Source organism: Pogoniulus pusillus, chromosome Z (assembly GCF_015220805.1).
Source record: "Pogoniulus pusillus isolate bPogPus1 chromosome Z, bPogPus1.pri, whole genome shotgun sequence".
Classification (NCBI taxonomy): Eukaryota; Metazoa; Chordata; class Aves; order Piciformes; family Lybiidae; genus Pogoniulus; species Pogoniulus pusillus.
In genome coordinates, this window is record NC_087309.1 from 105,416,001 (window position 1) to 105,433,433 (window position 17,433).

The 17,433-nt window shown below is 42.7% G+C and overlaps 1 protein-coding gene across 3 annotated transcripts in view; it reads left to right on the plus strand.

The window, feature by feature from the left end:
* Positions 1–1,125: 1,125 nt before the first annotated feature.
* The window catches only part of TEK (TEK receptor tyrosine kinase), a 52,075-nt gene continuing 35,767 nt past the window's right edge, over positions 1,126–17,433 (plus strand). For all 3 annotated transcript variants that reach the window (XM_064140135.1, XM_064140133.1, XM_064140134.1), the window contains exons 1-2: positions 1,126–1,319; positions 12,404–12,715. In XM_064140135.1, the coding sequence (XP_063996205.1) occupies positions 1,268–1,319; positions 12,404–12,715 (364 nt within the window). In that variant the 5' untranslated portion in view covers positions 1,126–1,267. The remainder of the gene's footprint in view (positions 1,320–12,403; positions 12,716–17,433) is intronic.

Below are 17,433 nucleotides of genomic sequence, written 5' to 3' on the forward strand. Positions count from 1 at the left end.
TACATCCCTTGGTTTTCAATTACACTTTTTATTGCAGGGCAGCTTTTGGCTAATGCATTGAAATCTCCTGTAGGTGACACCCCTGTGTCCACGTGGCAACAGATCTTGGGTGTAAAGGACTTCCTTTGTGAAATCCACACTAATCGAAGGCTGAAAGGACTTCCTAAGGAAATCAGATAAAAGTAGAACCAACTCATAGCTCATTTCCAAAATGATGCTGAGCATTAGCTTTTCTGTACTTTCTGTAAAAGTCATTCTGGATGTTAGCATCTTGGCAAAACTGCAGGGCTTTCAAAACGCTACATTGTCATGGGTTATATTTAGTCTAGGGGTAAATAAAATTGTCCCTTATTTGCAGTTCTGTTTATAGAGTTGAATGCTGCCTCTCCATTTGTTTTTTTGTGTTGGCTTTTTTTTTTTTTTTTTTTTTTTTGTGATGTAATTAGTATTTTTTCTTTATGTTTTACTTCAGCTTCTGAGATTTGAGGCCCCCCTGAGTGATGTGGCATTTTGATCCCACTGAGGTCATAATAACTCTGTGTGAGATTTATTATTACAACAAGTTTTCAGTCTGTTTCCAATTGTCAAATGTAGGGGGAAATAGTTTTCAGTAAAGCACAAGAATTAATGGAGTAGCATGATGGATTGTGGCTGGCTTTGGTCTACACTAGATTCAGCTAGTGGTTTCATTACTCTTTACTCCACATTTTTGTTAGTGTGCTGAGATGTGGTGAAGCCAGCAGCTTTCACATGGATTAAATAAGTAAGGGAGAGGCTGATAGCATCCTGAGGAACTGGCAGATCTGCACTTCAAGAAGAGAAAGGCATTTTCCACCTACTGCACATAGGTGGAGGGAGGACTTTTTACTTTCTCTCTCCCGCCTACTCGAGGATGCCATCATTGTTCCTATTCTGCTGACTGTGACCAACAGCAGTCCCCTGCTTCTCAGCAGTTCCAGATAACTGTTTTGATGTATTGAGGGATGGACGGGGATTTGCACTGCCCTGCAGTCCTGCTGATACAAACATGCCTTTAAGATCCTGCCTATCCCATCCTAATCTACAAAGGAAACAGGAAAAAGGAACTTAAACTCCCTGTACTCAGACAGCAATGAAACTGTTCCAGCCCACGCCAGTGCTATGATTTCTTGTCTGTGACTTGTAAACAGCGTACCATGCAGGAGAAGAGTAACCAGTAAATATCTACCCCAAGGAAAGGATACTCCATGAGCAGCTCTAAGAACTGGATGGATATATTTTGGAAAGCATGGACCCTTTAGCACATCTAGTTCTCTATGGATTTAGCCTGATGATTTCAGGTAAGCCTTTGCTTTAATATCTGTGGTCGACCTGCCATGCTTTTCTTGTTTCTCACACGATGTGCAGACAAAACACACAACTCCTGACTCCTTGCTGCAGCACTTCTCTTTACTGATTTAAGCACGTGTATTTGTTTCAGTGAGTCCTCTTACCTCTGTGCAGTTCTGTAACAGAGACTGAGGGCAGGATTGTGGCCAAACTGCTGGTGTGGATTTAGTTACATGTAGAATCCACTGCTACATCTTTTTAATTGTTGAAGTCGTTTGCTGACACACACTGCAACAGGTTTCCTTGTCTGTCCAATGGTATTAACTTTTCCATGAAGGTCACTACTTTGAATCCGTTGGTGTCTGTCCCCGACAACATCTGCTCTAAATACAGATTAAATGTTTTGATTTTTTTTTCTGTGACTAACTTGATTAACTGACTTCCTTGGTAGGAAATGCTGATGTCTCTTGGTATTCCAGTATCTGATTTTAGGCAAGTTTTCAGATAGGATTCCACTACTGAAATCTAGAGCAGAAAAATGCAAACTATTTAAAACCCATTAGTAACATCTCAAATGCAACTAAAGAATGATTCAGTATTATCAGCAAATGCCATTAGCTCAGAAAGTCAGAAGCTGGTCATGAGACATCTGCACAAAGGTATACAGTAAGATTATACTAATGAAAATCTTTACTATTCAGAGCACTAGTGTTAAGGAACGCTTTGTTGAAGCAATGGCAAGCAGAGCCCTGGGGAAGCCTCTGGTCTTCAGATTCCTAGTTGCTCAGCAATTGAATATTGCCTTTGAATTTCTAGGCAGTGTCTTCTAGGTAACATAGCAAGCAAAACCCATAAAAGAGAAACACAACTCATATAATAACCATTTAGTCTTATCACATTCCTAGCCATTTGATTTAGATATGCATATGTTGTTTCAGGGTAAAAAAGGTAATATGCTGTAACACTACAGATTGTGCTGCAATGAAAACCAGAAAGTAGAAATATTAAAAGTCCTCTTTGCTGTGTAACTTGCTTTACAATTATCCAGGACTTCTTGATTAGAGGCATGCTATTAATGAGGAAAAATTATGAACAAATGGGTTTGAGGTGTCACTTTTGGCTACTGTAAAAGGCCAGAGATAAATACAGGATTAAAAAAAAAAAAATGCTTGAAATCTGTTGAACATATGCTTGGAAGTGTTGTCACCTAGCCAGTGCTGTAACAGGCTGTGTATTATTTATCAGTTCCTCTTCTGTGGCTTGAGTCTCTTGATTGTTTAGCCACACACTCATTCAAGCTATTTAGCCTTCCAGCTTTCTGTTTTAAGGAAGTACCCGGTGCTATGAGCATTATGGATGGAGAAGAAGAGAAAGTCCAGTTAGTCCAACTCTTTTTCCTCGTCTGTCCTGTTTCTCTGCACACAAGCCTGACTGATACAGCGCGCAATAGGCATTCATTAAGCACGCGAGAAGCAAAAGCTGGCTGCGGAGATCAGCTGTAAGCGCAGACAGCGCAGAGAGCTCAGTCCTGGAGGGCTACCAGCCGCTGCCTTTTCCACAGGGGCTGAGCAGCGAGGTGTGTGCTGTAGTCACACCCATCTCGATAGATCTGTCAGCTTTCCCGCTTTTGTTTGAGAATGATATCATGTTTCCTGGGGCAAGCGGTGGAAGACAATGCGAGCCCGCTTTTCTCTAGATACTGCAGGCGGAGTCCAGGAAGGCAGGAATGGCATTCCCTGAGAGGGGAGCCTTTATACAGCACTGACAGCAGACTGCCCTAACCTTGTCCCTGAGGAGCGTGGGTTTCTCTGGGTGTGTGCAGGGTAGGCACGAAATCCACTCCACCATTTTCCAAGGTGAAAACCATCGCCTTGGCTCCCGTTACAAGAAAAGACCTTTGATTTGATGTTAGTTTGCTGTTGTTTGGGGTTTGGGGTTTTTTGTTTGCTCAGTTGATTAGCTTTCATTTGTTGCAGATTTTTTTTTTTTTTATGTTTTGTTGGTTTGTCTTTTTTTGCTTTTGTTTGGTTTTGTTTAATTTTAATATCCATTCTCAGCTAAAGATCTGATCTGGCTGTTAACACCCCAAATATACCCGAATGCTCACTGTTTGCTCTGTATATGCAGTCACTGCTTGCCACAGCAAATGTTTAATTACATTGACAAGGGATCAGTTTTAGTCCTGTTGAGATTCTTAAAACTAAGCTGAGCGTTAACACATCTTTTATTTTGGTTGATTCTACTCCAGTCAACATTTTGTAGAGTCAAAAGGATCCTGACATCCATCCCAGTTCAAACACCAGACTTGCAGCTAGGCGCCATCTGCTATGTCCTGATCAAAGAAGAGCTGCACATTTAATGCATCCCTTTGGAATACATTAAATACAGAGAACGAAGCAAGGAATGAGTGTCAGAACTTGCCTTTTGCCTCTTGATAACATCAGCAGAAGGTCTGGAAGTTTCAGCAGAAGGTTTGGAAGTTTGCAGCTGCTCACAGTGGGCTAACTCTTAGAAATATGTGAGCCTTACTTTAGCATGGCTCCATGTGTGAGCCTTATTTTAGTGCGAGGGCCACCACCAGTGCAAACCAGCAACAATCAAAACCAGTTTCAAACATATTTCTATGACTATTTCTGACAATATAATACATTGTCATATGCCTCTGTTCTTCAAGACAGGCAGAATCTTCTGAGCCATAGCTTTGCTCTACCAATAATCTTCAAGCCAGTGAGTTTCTAAAAATACTGGTCTGGGTTTTTGGGGGATTTTTTGGCTTTTTTTTTTGTGTGTGTGATGTAGCTGTTGGACCCATATATGGTTAAAAAATCAAAAATGTTATATTAGCCTTTTAAGAAAGGGTAACAGTGGAGCTAACAGTGCAGTGGCATTCAGTGATAGCTCTCTATCATCCTTGTTGATTGCTGTGCTTTCTTTGTTATGAAACAAAACAAAACAAAACAAAACCCTATAATTTGGATATATTGTCATTATAATGTGACTAATTCTCCTACACTGAAAGTCAAACAGCTTTGAACATAGGTTACCAGCCATACAAGCACTGTTACAAAGGCTTGCAGGTCCTCCAAAATTATGGGAAATCATAATTTTTAGTTTAGAGTGGAAAGTTCTAATAATTCTGTTTCAAGACTGTTTTTTCTCCTGTAAAGCTTAACATAGATTAAGAAAGCCCCTGTGAAAGTGAACATGAATGTCACTCTCTTAATTAAATGGACTCAGACTGTGCAAGTATCTTCAAGATACTTGCACAGTCACAATGGCATCTGAACTTCAGTTTGTCCTGCAGCTGCAGTGTTGGGGTTTTGAGCCAAATCAGTGGACACAAACCATGCTTGAGATTTTAATATCAGGTTTTTCAAAATTATGCTGACTAGACATTATGCTGGCACATAACCTTTCAGACACCTAAATTAACAAACTGCTCATTTGGATTGCAAGAGAATTTTGAACATTGATTTCAAACTTTAGTCCTGAAATGTATTTGATTTGTGACCCCCGTAACTGCATCTGCTGCCACATTTTGGATACTCATCCGGAGGGAGCAGCTTCCTGGTGCCTTTTTTTCATGTGTCTGAGGTTTTCATGGAACTGAGACTTTGCTTGAGAGCTTAACTCTCATATACTCCAGAAGCGATGGGCCTGCCACAGGCTGTGTCTTTGACCTGCTTCACGTTGGTATTTCTGTTAGGACAACCACAACTGCAAAATCGATGGATCTGTCTTAGGGAGGAAAGGGAGCTGTTTTGTTTTAGTTACATTGTTGGCTACATATTTGCAAAGAAAAAGTTCCAGCTGTGACCTAATTCATCATTCCATGACTCTGCAGCTGGAAGCCAAAACCAACATCTTGAGCCTATGTAGGCAGCTCTGTGCACTCACCCCAAGCTCAAATTCAGAAGTGGGCTAATTCTCCCCAGTTCTTTTGTTTCTAAGCCTTAGAGTCTGATTTTGGTGTGTGCGTGGTTAGGACCTAGTGGGAGGTAGGGTAGCTCTCAGGAACCCTGTCTCCCCAAAGGCCGTTTCAGCAGCTGGGAATAGTTAGAAGTGAAAAGGCATTGCATCAGACCCAGAGGAATGACATATGAAAGAGTGAAGTGAAAACACACTACAGTCAAAAGCGTTAACACATGCTATTGTTTTAGATACATACTTCATGCGTATACACACATTACGTGTTAGGACATTTGTCTATTTATTCATAATTAAGATGGCTGGATGAATTCCTTTTCAGCTGAAATTTCATTTCAGGGAAATGAGATGAAATCGTAACATTTTGTGGAGAAGGTTTAACACCCACAAAAAATTCATTTGGAAGGCCTTAGGTGAACAAAAGGGATCACAGAAGTCAGAGAGACTGACTGCAACTGAGCAGCTAGCTCTGGGGCAGTGGAGACGTAGAGCTGGTCCTTTGAAAGAATTATCTGTGTTGAAAACTTGCTCTGTGTTGGTCAGCTTGACTCGAGCCTGCTTAGGCTAGACCTATCTACTAACATACAAAACCCCTGTTCAGTTTTCTGTGGAAGACCAATAAGCCATTGTGGTGTGGGAAGTGTTGGATAGGCACAGAACAAATAAACCAAAACCAAACACACCTACTGCTTGTGTAAGACAGATGGATAGTTCCAAAATCAGCTCCCCATGTTACATGACAGCTGCCTAGGACTGGAGGGAGGAAAATCATAAAGAAATTGCAGTGAAGCACTGTTCTCCAAAGACAGTATCTAATCTGTGTTAGTGGTAAGATCACATTTAAGTTGCTGTTCCACTGCAGCTTCAATGGATACACAGAGCAAAGAATCAGCTCATGTCTGAACTGTACACTCTCCTCCACAGAGTTTTAAATGAGGATTATTTGTCAGAGTACTAATTTGATAACTATTCTCCAACCAACACTCAAACTAAGATGATGCACCAATAAGCTAGATATGGGCCATATCATGAAGAAATTTTTAAGAAATGAATTTATCCCTAGGAACTGCAAACACTTTTAGGATGTGAAGATATCAGACATGCACCACATTCTGAAAGGGTTGTTGAAAGATATGTTCGCAAATTACGTTTCTGCATTGAACTGTGATATATGGCAACTTCTTGCTTCAAGGTTGGTATTGTGTTTGCCTGGGGTTTTGGTCACTATTTCCTTGTGTCAGCCTGTCTAGTGAAGTGGCTTCATGCATTTTGCCTTTGGAGTGTAACAAGTTTCTCTTGACACCACAGTTCCATCCACACTCTTGATCGAGCTGATGATTTTCTCTTGTATTACCTCCTAGCTGTTCTTCCCAGACTGGCCACTGGTAAGAGACCTTGTTAGTCACAAAGCGTGCTCATCACCAGAAACATCTCCCACTATTAACAAAGATCAGTAACTGGCAAAGTGAGAGTAAACTGTTTTGCAGTCTACCCAGCAGCCCAGATTAACAGATGCGCCTCAACAGTTAACTTTATGGATGTTTCATGCACAGATGTATCCTATGAAGGCTAATTGATTACTTATGCTATTTTACACACTTCAGCTTGACAAATGCAGACAAACTACACACAGCATATGTAGTAGCTTCACAATGCAACTTAGAAGGCCCATCCTTCTTATGGACATACTTATTCATACTTGCAAGTACTTTCTGGGTGGTAGGGCCTATATTTATCTAGCTGTAAATCCAGCCAGCTGAAGCTGAACTACAAGCCTGTCCTACTCAAGCTTTCCCACACCCTTTGTCCTTTTCCAGCATTACCTATCATGTTGGCACTGGTTTAGTCATATAATCATAGAATCAACCAGATTGGAAGAGACTCCCAAGATCATTCAGTCCAACCTAGCACCCAGCCCTAGCTAGTCGTCTAGACCATGGCACTAAGTGCCTCAGCCAGGCTTTTCTTGAACACCTCCAGGGACAGCAACTCCACCACCTCCCTGGGCAGCCCATTCCAATGGGAAATCACTCTCTCTGGCAACTTCCTCCTAACATCCAGCCTAGACCTCCCCGGCACAGCTTCAGACTGTGTCCCCTTGTTGTGTTGCTGGTTGCCTGGAAGAAGACACCAACCCCCACCTGGCTACAGCCTCCCTTCAGCTAGTTGTAGACAGCAATGAGGTCCCCCCTGAGCCTCCTCTTCTCCAGGCTAAACACCCCAGCTCCCTCAGCCTCTCCTTAGAGGGTTTGTGTTCCAGGCCCCTCACCAGCTTTGTCGCCCTTCTCTGGACACATTCCAGCACCTCAACATCTCTCTTGAATTGAGGGGCCCAGAACTGGACACAGGACTCAAGGTGTGGCCTGACCAGTGCTGAGTACAGGGGAAGAATAACCTCCTTCATCCTACTGGCCACAGTGTTCCTGATACAGGCGAGGATGCCATTGGCTCTCCTGGTCACCTGGGCACACTGCTGGCTCATCTTCAGGTACTATCTACCAGTACCCCCAGGTCCCTTTCTGTTTGGCTGCTCTCCAGCCACTCTGTCCCCAGCCTGTAGCGCTGCTTGAGGTTGTTGTGGCCAAAGTACAGAACCCTGCACTTGGCCTTGTTAAATCTCATCCCATTGGCCTCTGCCCACCCATCCAGCCTGTCCAGGTCCCTCTGCAGGGCTCTCCTACCTTCCAACAGGTCAACATCAGCACCTAACTTGGTGTAATATGCAAACTTACTGATGCTGGACTCAATCACCTGATTCAGATCATTGCTAAAGATATTGAATAGGACTGGGCCCAGCACTGATCCTCAGGGGACACCACTAGTGACAGCTGCCAAGTGGATGTGGCACCATTCACCACCACTCTCTGGGCCTGGCCGTGCAGCCAGTTCTTGACCCATATCAGAGTGAATCTGCCCAAGCCATGGGCTGCCAGTTTTGCCAGTAGCTTCTTGTGGCAGACAGTGTCAAAGGCTTTGCTGAAGTCCAAGTAGACTACATCCGCAGCTTGTCCCACATTCACCAGGCTGGATACCTGATCATAAAAGGAGATCAGGTTGGTCAGGCAGGACCTGCCCTTCCTAAACCCATGCTGGCTGGGCTGACCCCTTGGCCATATATATGAGCAAGCTGTGTCTACTGATAGGCTGTTTTCCACTTTACTTTCTTGTGGGTAGCTAAGCCTAAGGAGAACATATATGAGAAAGCATCTTTCTACCTTTTAGTTACTTAGAGAGACACATTAGGGCACCCTCTTTGGGAACTCCCCAACAAACCTGCACCAGTGACTCTTTTCTAGCTTTTTCACCTTGATCCTCTGATGGGTTGTGAAAGAAATTAAATGGAGTGCACAGGAACCTTGCAACGGCCTCACATTAGGTAGCAATTGTCTTAAGCATTTCTATCTTTTTATGAGGACCAGACAAAGGCTTAACAATGGAAGTATTAGGGCAAGCCCCTTCTGAGACAAAACGATGCGTCATAACAATTTGCTGTTCTCACAAGACTTGCTGTTTGTACTCACCTGTGGCATTACACACTCTTAACTCAAGACTGATGCATGTTTTACTCCCAAACTAGTGTCTGTCACCAATTCTGATTTAGGGAAGTAATGTTTTAAACTTTGATAAAGTTCTTCTTGCTTCTTGAGCAGATCTGTGCCTGGGATGTGTTCCAGGGAACTTGAGAGCTGCTTCTTCCAAAACTGAGTTTTGCTGGTGCAATACAGCTCAGAAAGCATGATGACTTTGTGCCTGTATGAATGGCACAGTGGCAGGGAACAAAAATACACCGTGGCCACAGAGATAGCGTGATACACACTGATCCCCTGCTCAGTACAATTTCCCCAGGAAAATACGTGCTAGAAAACCTGTGAAAGAACACAGCCAGGTATCACCTAGCAAGAGACAGCATGGCACCGTAGTTAAGAGTGGCTGAAGAGTCAGCCTGAATTCGTTCTTCTATTCAGGTTAGAGTGGGTGTGTTGTTATTTAAACTTACTGGTTTAGAAGATGCCATTTTCCCTCTGCTGGAAGAGCTCAGAGCACTGCACCAGAATGAACACATGTCATAAATACTGGACAATGAAGCCTGTCTGTGTGGTATCTTCCATTAGCATTATCAAGGCCTCTCTCTCTCTCTCCAAAACCTCTATTTGCACACACAGCAAATTGCCTTCCTGATAAGGTCAATTCTTCACGGACCAGGGCAGCAGCCAAAGGATTTTTTCAAGGAAGCACACAAGGTTTTCACTGGTACAGGGACAGGCCATTTCCTGTCAGTATTTTCTGTGCTTATCTCAGATAGAGAAATCCTGTTGTCCTTGTTTGGTCCTTACATGCTGAAAGTCTTCACTAACATCAAGGGTAGAGTTTTGCCAGACTAGGTAATTTTCTTTCTGGCAAGGTCAGCTAGATTAGTTTAAGTTGTATTACCAGAAAGAGATGCTGTAGGAATCCCTAGGCATAAAACCTGCATGTATTTTATAGCTGTATGGTTGTTTTGGAGTTTTTTCCCAACAGTCTGAAGGCAGCAACTCTCAATGGGGTCAAACAAAGTCTTCCTATCACCTCAGAGACCTTGGGCTGGTTTTAAAATGCCGATCCTGATAGATTCTGAGTGGGACAAGTGAGTTGCCTTCAAGTCAGCATGCTGCTAGAGTGCTTTTTATTTTATCAAAATGCACATAAAGCACACCTTTTCTTAGTGCAAAACTTTCACTTTTATTTTATGCTTCAAATATATTCCAGCTGTGAAGCCTCAGATGCCAAATCATATTTGGCGCATGACTCCATACTTACACCTAGATACTACTCCCTTTTAGATGCATGAGTTTCTGCAGGAAGGCTTGAAACTCCATCTGTGCTCCATCTGCCTCACACAGGTGTCTGGTTTACTCTGCAGTGTTTGGTATGACAAAACCCCACTTATATTTAGACCATCAGTCAGAACGATACTCATCCACCCATGATTCATCTGGAGCAATCACAAGTGCAAATAGCAACTTGCCTGAGCTACAGCTGTTCTACGCCTTGATTACGTGATTTGTGTTACTGCAAAGAAACAGAAAGTTATGCAGCAAATGTCACGAGCCTGATATGATACTGCTTTGCTTTGTCATGTGTAGTAATCAAAGGCAACATGAAAACTAGTCCTCAAAACTCAGACTTCTCCTGCTGCGTTTTCTCAGTGTGTTAAAATGTTCAGATGCAGGGAGAGAAAATGCCACTATTTCCACCTTTGAACCTGTGTTGGAAGTCAGAGGAACAGCAAAGTACTAAAGAAACTGAACTGGAGCCCTGTATGAGCAGTCATCCTCTGAAGGACCTTAGCATCTTGCAGTTGTGTCTCTGTATTGGAAAGACAACTGTAGCTCTGTGTACTGCAGAAGCTGGGCAGGGATATCAACATATTTCATTTTTGATCTGCATCACCATGCCTGACCTCAACACAGATAATGAAATCAAACCACAGAGTCTGGATACAGATTTGATTCTGAGCTTCACAGAAGATTGCAGAAATCAAGATCTTGCAGTTGATTATTTTAAGAATATCTTTACCTAGCAGGAATTCCTTGCTGGTACAAACTAAATCCCTCTGCTTACAGTGTTGGTGACTGTTAAATTGCACCTGCAGGACAGTAAGAGAACAAATGTTGCTTATATAAAAGTAAAAACATTGTCATGAATTCCCTACAGATTGAATCCAACAGCCTGGCTTAATTTCTATCACACACTTCTTTAGCTTTGTTCAAAGGGATTTTTTTCTGTAACTTGCATCAGGACGAACCGACTTCACTGAGCTGCACCTCTGTGCAATATTTACTTTAATGGTTGTTGCATCCTTTCCAGAAGGTTTCGTTTCTCCATTATGTAACTGCAAATTATCTGGGCGGGCACATTAAAGGGTAGTAACTATGGTGGACTGGTTGGGTGTGGTGAGTGTCAGTGTGCTGTCAAGATACTTCTGTCCCCAGAGTGGTTGCTGGCATTGAAAGCAGAGGACCTCCTCCCTTGGCTCAGAGAAGTACAGAGACACACGCAAAGGCTGCAGTCAGCACTAAGACCTTCGGACCTTCCTTATCTAAGACTGTAGCCCTTCCTTTCAATCAGAGGATCATTTGGAAGCTGAGCAGAGCTGAATATTGGGTCCCTCTGTGTAAATACAAAATATACTTGTAACCAAAGCAGGAGAACAGAGGTGATGAATAAAAGAAATCAATTATTGTTCCTGTTTCAGCTGGAAAAAATGTTACTGTTTCCCTTCTCCTTACCCTGAATTTCAAAAGCAAAGGGAAACGCCTGTTATTTGCAAACTGTTGATTACAGTGAAGCTGTATTTCCCTCCTGCTATGCACATTTGAACAACTAAATCTGCAGCACTCTGCCAAAGACTGTTTTAATTAGTCTTGTATCTATACTTTTCAAAGCACTTCCATCTCCATGTATTTCTGGCAGTTCTATTAATCAAAGGGAGTAATTTTGATTGATTTAAACCTAACCTCAAAAGAAAAAATGGGTTTAGTAGTACTGCCAGCTTGCTCTTTGTTTTTAAGAACGTTTCTCTGTGCCATGGCTCTTGCAGCTGTTTGCTAGGGCTTTGAAGGGTTAACGTGAGTATTAATGAAATCATTAATCCAAATTCATAAAACAGCTGAAAAAAAGAAACCTCAAAGCCCAAGTGTTTGAAGTAGGACCAATTCTCCTACAGTCAAAAGACATATCTGCTTTACATCAATTCATACTTGTTAAATCCATGTGAAGGACATAAACACTATTAAACTGACAACATTATGATCTACTGACTGTTACCAGCAAAGCACCCTGCTTGGGACATTTATGCACACGTCTTTCCAAGAATCTATCTGCTCCTGCAATTCACAGTTTTCTTTGGCCCCCTGCAGCAGCTCTTGGAAGAAAGGCCACAATTCTGTGAGGTGTGTTTTTCCTTCTGAGAAGGACAAACTCCATCTGTTCGTGACATTGAAAGTAAATCCTAAAGTCAGTGTGACAAAAGAGTCAGTTTACGTTCTTGCTATCGTGCATAAGAGCTGTGCAAGGCACAAGGCAGAGAAGCCCTCAGTACTGAGTGAAACAGCTTAGCTGCTGATTTGATCAGGCACATACTTGAACTTCACAGTGACATTTTTTCACTTGCTGCTTTTTTCTTTAGGTAAGGTGGAAGCAGCACTGGACCTCATATTGATCAATTCATTCCCTCTGGTGGGCAACTCAGAGACATCACTTATCTGTATCACTTCCAAATGGCGTTCCCGTGAGTCCATCACAATAGACCGAGACCAGGAGGATGTGACAAACCAGCACCGGGAACCACTGGAAGTCAATGAAGATTCAAAGAGAGCAACAGCCAAAACGGTGGTGTGGAAGAGGGAACAGGCCAGTGAAACTATTGGAGCATATTACTGTGAAGGGAAACTGAAGGATGAGGTGACAAGAATACACACCATGAAGATGCCTCTGGGAGGTACTGTATGGTGCTTAGATCTGAATTTTGCATGTCACTGTTTGCAGACTGGCAGTTATCCCTGGCTGATGCAAGTGAGCCCAAATGTGGCTCCAGAGCTGGCAAGGCATTCAGGGGTAAACAAAAACAGGTTTGGCTCAAGCCCATGTGTTTTTCCTAAAGTAAACAGACAACTAGTCAATTCTAGCTGCTAGTCACTTGCCTGTAGAGGTTAGTCATTCATCTGTAGATGTTCTGCCTCTATCTGGCTACTGCCAGGAACACAAGGTCAGGTGGCAAATAAGGTAAGTACTGGCCTCAGTGACCCCATGAAGTAACACTTACAGTAACTCTTGCCTTGGGTTTTCCACAGCAGAGGTCCTTGATTTCACAGTATCACAGTATCACCAAGGTTGGAAGAGACCTCACAGATCATCGAGTCCAACCCTTTACCACAGAGCTCAAGGCTAGACCATGGCACCAAGCGCCACGTCCAACCTTGCCTTGAACAGCCCCAGGGACAACGACTCCACCACCTCCCCGGGCAGCCCATTCCAGTGTCCAATGACTCTCTCAGTGAAGAACTTTCTCCTCACCTCAAGCCTAAATTTCCGCTGGCACAGCCTAAGGCTGTGTCCTCTCGTTCTGGTGCTGGCCACCTGAGAGAAGAGAGCAACCTCCTCCTAGCCACAACCACCCCTAAGGCAGTTGTAGACAGCAATAAGGTCACCCCTGAGCCTCCTCTTCTCCAGGCTAAACAATCCCAGCTCCCTCAGCCTCTCCTCGTAGGGCTGTGCTCAAGGCCTCTCACCAGCCTCGTCACCCTTCTCTGGACACGCTCAAGCATCTCAATGTCCCTCCTAAACTGGGGGGCCCAGAACTGAACACAGTACTCAAGGTGTGGTCTAACCAGTGCAGAGTACAGGGGCAGAATGACCTCCCTGCTCCTGCTGACCACACCATTCCTGATGCAGGCCAGGATGCCATTGGCTCTCTTGGCCACCTGGGCACACTGCTGGCTCATGTTCTAAATATGCTTCCATTTTGAAGTCTTGACAGGTCTGAGATGCATGTAGCTAAACATCACTAGGTTGTTGGGTTTTTTATTGTTGTTGCTGCTGGGTTTTTTTGTTTGTTTGTTTGTTTTTTATTTGTTGGGGTGTTTGTTTGTGTGTTTGTTTGAATAAATGGGCCATCTGAGCCTAGAAAATAACTACCTTGCCTAAGGGAAGTTTCCCAAAATCTGAGCAGGTTATTCACCAAAAAATCCACTACAGATATTGACTTGGCTTTGATTTTAAGCCTATGCACAGGACAAAAAGCAGATACAGTGGGGAGATGGTGAGCTGAGGAGGTGAAATTTCCAACATCCAGCACTCTAGCCACTGAACATGTTGTTATGTGCAAAGTTTCACCTGTCTTTGGAACTCATTAGATTTCAGGGACAAGTTCCAAAGCAGAGATCTCCATAAACTAAAGAAAAGTCAAAAAAAGTTGGCTAATTTTCTGTAGCAAATCAGGTTTTCAAAACTTCAGGCAATTTTTATGAGATTTCACTAATTGCTAATTGCTAATGTTTTGTACCCTGACAGCTAGTCTGTGAGGAAGCTTGACACTTACATTTTTTCTTTAATGAGGTTTTAGTAAGAGACATATTTGTTGTTGGTATCTTTTGAAATTATATAGCAAATTTAGGAGTTACATTTGGTGTCTCAATATGGGAAGTTAGAAGAAAGTATAAGACAAGCAGGGAACAAGACTTGGACAGGACAAAAACATGTTTATGCTTTCTCTAACCAAATGTGGTCTTTGAAGATTTGGGCTGATCACCAAGAAGGCTCTGCAGGAGCAGGCTGACAACTCTATTGTTTCTAAGGAGGCTGCAATGAGGAGGAGATAAGATAACAGTCCATGGAAAGTCAGAGTTACTCTGCCTATGGAAGAATGCCAGTGACCTGAGCACATCTCTCTCTGTTGTGTAAAACAACCTTCAGGGGTGGAAGAGTCAATCAGGGTTTTTGCACTTGGCAATTGTGCATCTAGGAGCAGGGAATTCATCACACATCGAGAGCCTCCTATGTGAAAGAAGCTGTTCTAATCAGAAACAACACAACACTCATGCCAGAATTAGGTAGGCTTGTTCGAATAATTTCTGAGATTGAATTTATTACTCAGAGTTTCTCCATAAAAGCCTTCACTGACAAAATTTTAGCTAGCAACTGGTTGGTGAACATGTATACTCTAATCAGGTTAGATGGGTGAGAAAGAGGAGCTACAGAAATTCTCAAAGCTATTAAAGTGCACAGAAAGAGGAAGAAGAGGTCACTGAAGGACTGTGAGGTTTGGCAAAGCATCTGTTGTTGGAAAAATAGGCCTTTTCCCCCTTTGCTGTTGATGTCTGAATAATTTCTAAAGACAGAACGTGTTTTTCAACGCCACAATTTGAGCAAGAGTTCAGTTTCCCATTGAGGACACAAAAGGCACAGGAAGGAGAGAGCACTTGTGAAAATCCAGCCACTGTTTTGCCGCCTGGGGGCAAGAAGCTGTTGAAACACTCACTAAACATTAATGGTTTGCTTAGACCCAGTCACTTGAGTGAGAACTGTCATCTGCCTGATTATCACAGTATCACAGTATCATCAGGGTTGGAAGAGACCTCACAGATCATCAAGTCCAACCCTTTACCACAGAGCTCAAGGCTAGACCATGGCACCAAGTGCCACGTCCAATCCTGCCTTGAACTGCCCCAGGGACGGCGACTCCACCACCTCCCCGGGCAGCCCATTCCAGTGTCCAATGACTCTCTCAGTGAAGAACTTTCTCGACGAGGCTGGTGAGAGGCCTCGAGCACAAGCCCTATGAGGAGAGGCTGAGGGAGCTGGAATTGTTTAGCCTGGAGAAGAGGAGGCTCAGGGGTGACCTTATTGCTGTCTACAACTACCTGAAGGGTGGTTGTGGCCAGGAGGAGGTTGCTCTCTTCTCTCAGGTGGCCAGCACCAGAACGAGAGGACACAGCCTCAGGCTGCGCCAGGGGAGATGTACCCATTATCAGACTTGCAGATACAGTGAAGAGTTTTATTGTACACCAGGTAAAGATAATTGTCCTGTTTTGCTCTACACCTGCACCATCCTGAACGCCCATTGTCCTGAATTCTTTATGCTGTAGCATTACAGATAGACATGTAATAGGCATACATGCAATGGGAGGGTAAAAATTATGCTTTGTATGTACACGAGGAGTAATGCTTGTAGTGTTTATGGTGCACATATCTAGAATAGAACTGTTCTGCATCTAGTCAAACACCATTTATGCAATTTCTTTATACAATAACTGTATCCTTTCATATAAACAATCGAATTTCCCCCACAGGAACCCTCTAGAACAGGCAAAGGGACAATAATGGAAATGCTAGCCACAGAGTGTTGTGGCACCTTTCCTGCAGCTTGGTTCATTATGTCTCTATAAGGAATTGGCACACTCAAGATATGAAATCATGAAATACAAGTCACAATCTAAAAATACGTTGGAACTTAGCCCACTAGGGAGTATGCATTCCTCCCCATTGCAACAATACTCTGAAGAAAAAGTGGTGTGATTAAGCAAAACAGCATGCAAAGGAAAGAAAATGGGAATACAAAAGTTTAACATCTTGTTGAAACAGTTAGAAGTGCCTCACTAAATTTAATCCAGAAACCACTGCAACTAAATCACTGAAGATCGTTTGTAACTATGGATTCATTTCTGGGAAAGCTGTTGAATTTTCTTTTCCTAAATAGATCATGATTTTAAACGTGCATTTGTTATTCATAAACAACTTCTAACTCAGGAGCTGACAATAACTTGGGACTGCTTTCAGCTTTTGTTTGCCTGTTTCTGATAAGGTCTTATTTCATTATTCTGCATTAGAAGTCTCCCTTTCTCAAGATGTAAGTTCAGATACCAGTGCTTAGGAAACATGACAAATGCTCAGATTCCCAAGCATGTGCTTGAGTCCTGCTGAAATCAACTCAGCAACACCTACAAATGAATGAAAATGTGTGGCAGAGCCTCAGATCATGAACATTGGATCTGCACAGGAGATAGACATTCCATTCTGCAAAGTGTTGTGAGATGTCTGAGACAGGACATCACCATGTCAAAATTCTCAAGGACATAAAATTCTAGGAGGCAGGTTGGCTTTGATTGACAGAAAGGTCTCTGTTTTTACCCAGTTTTAAAATGTATTGATTTTTACATCACAGAGCATAGCACAAGCACTTTGATTTTTAATTAAAATGCCGTTCTGAAATGGAAGTATTGAAATGCTCTTTCCTCGAATATTGTGACAATGGCAATTTCCTCTTTCTTTCTCCCTCAGATTTTGCAAAGCAATATTGTGGAGCTACTAAGACAGTTGCAGGTTCCAAAAAAATTTGATTTAGCATCAGCACGCTCATTTTATTTTACAGCCCTGTGTCATATATAGTATTAAAGAAACTTAGCATATGATTTTTTTTCCTCTGCTTTCTGATCCTGTGCATTTCTTTGCCACCAAATTTCCAGCCACAGATTCCAAAACTGGTTTCTGCGACCATTCATATGAAGTAAAGTATACTTTATTGACAATTTTCTTAAGAATAACTGAATAAAAGAGGCACGGCTATAGAAAAACAGCCATGTCATAGACCAGCTCTTCACACTAACTTTTGTATGTGTACCTTAAACAAAATACTCCCTGAGAAATAAACATGACTTTCAT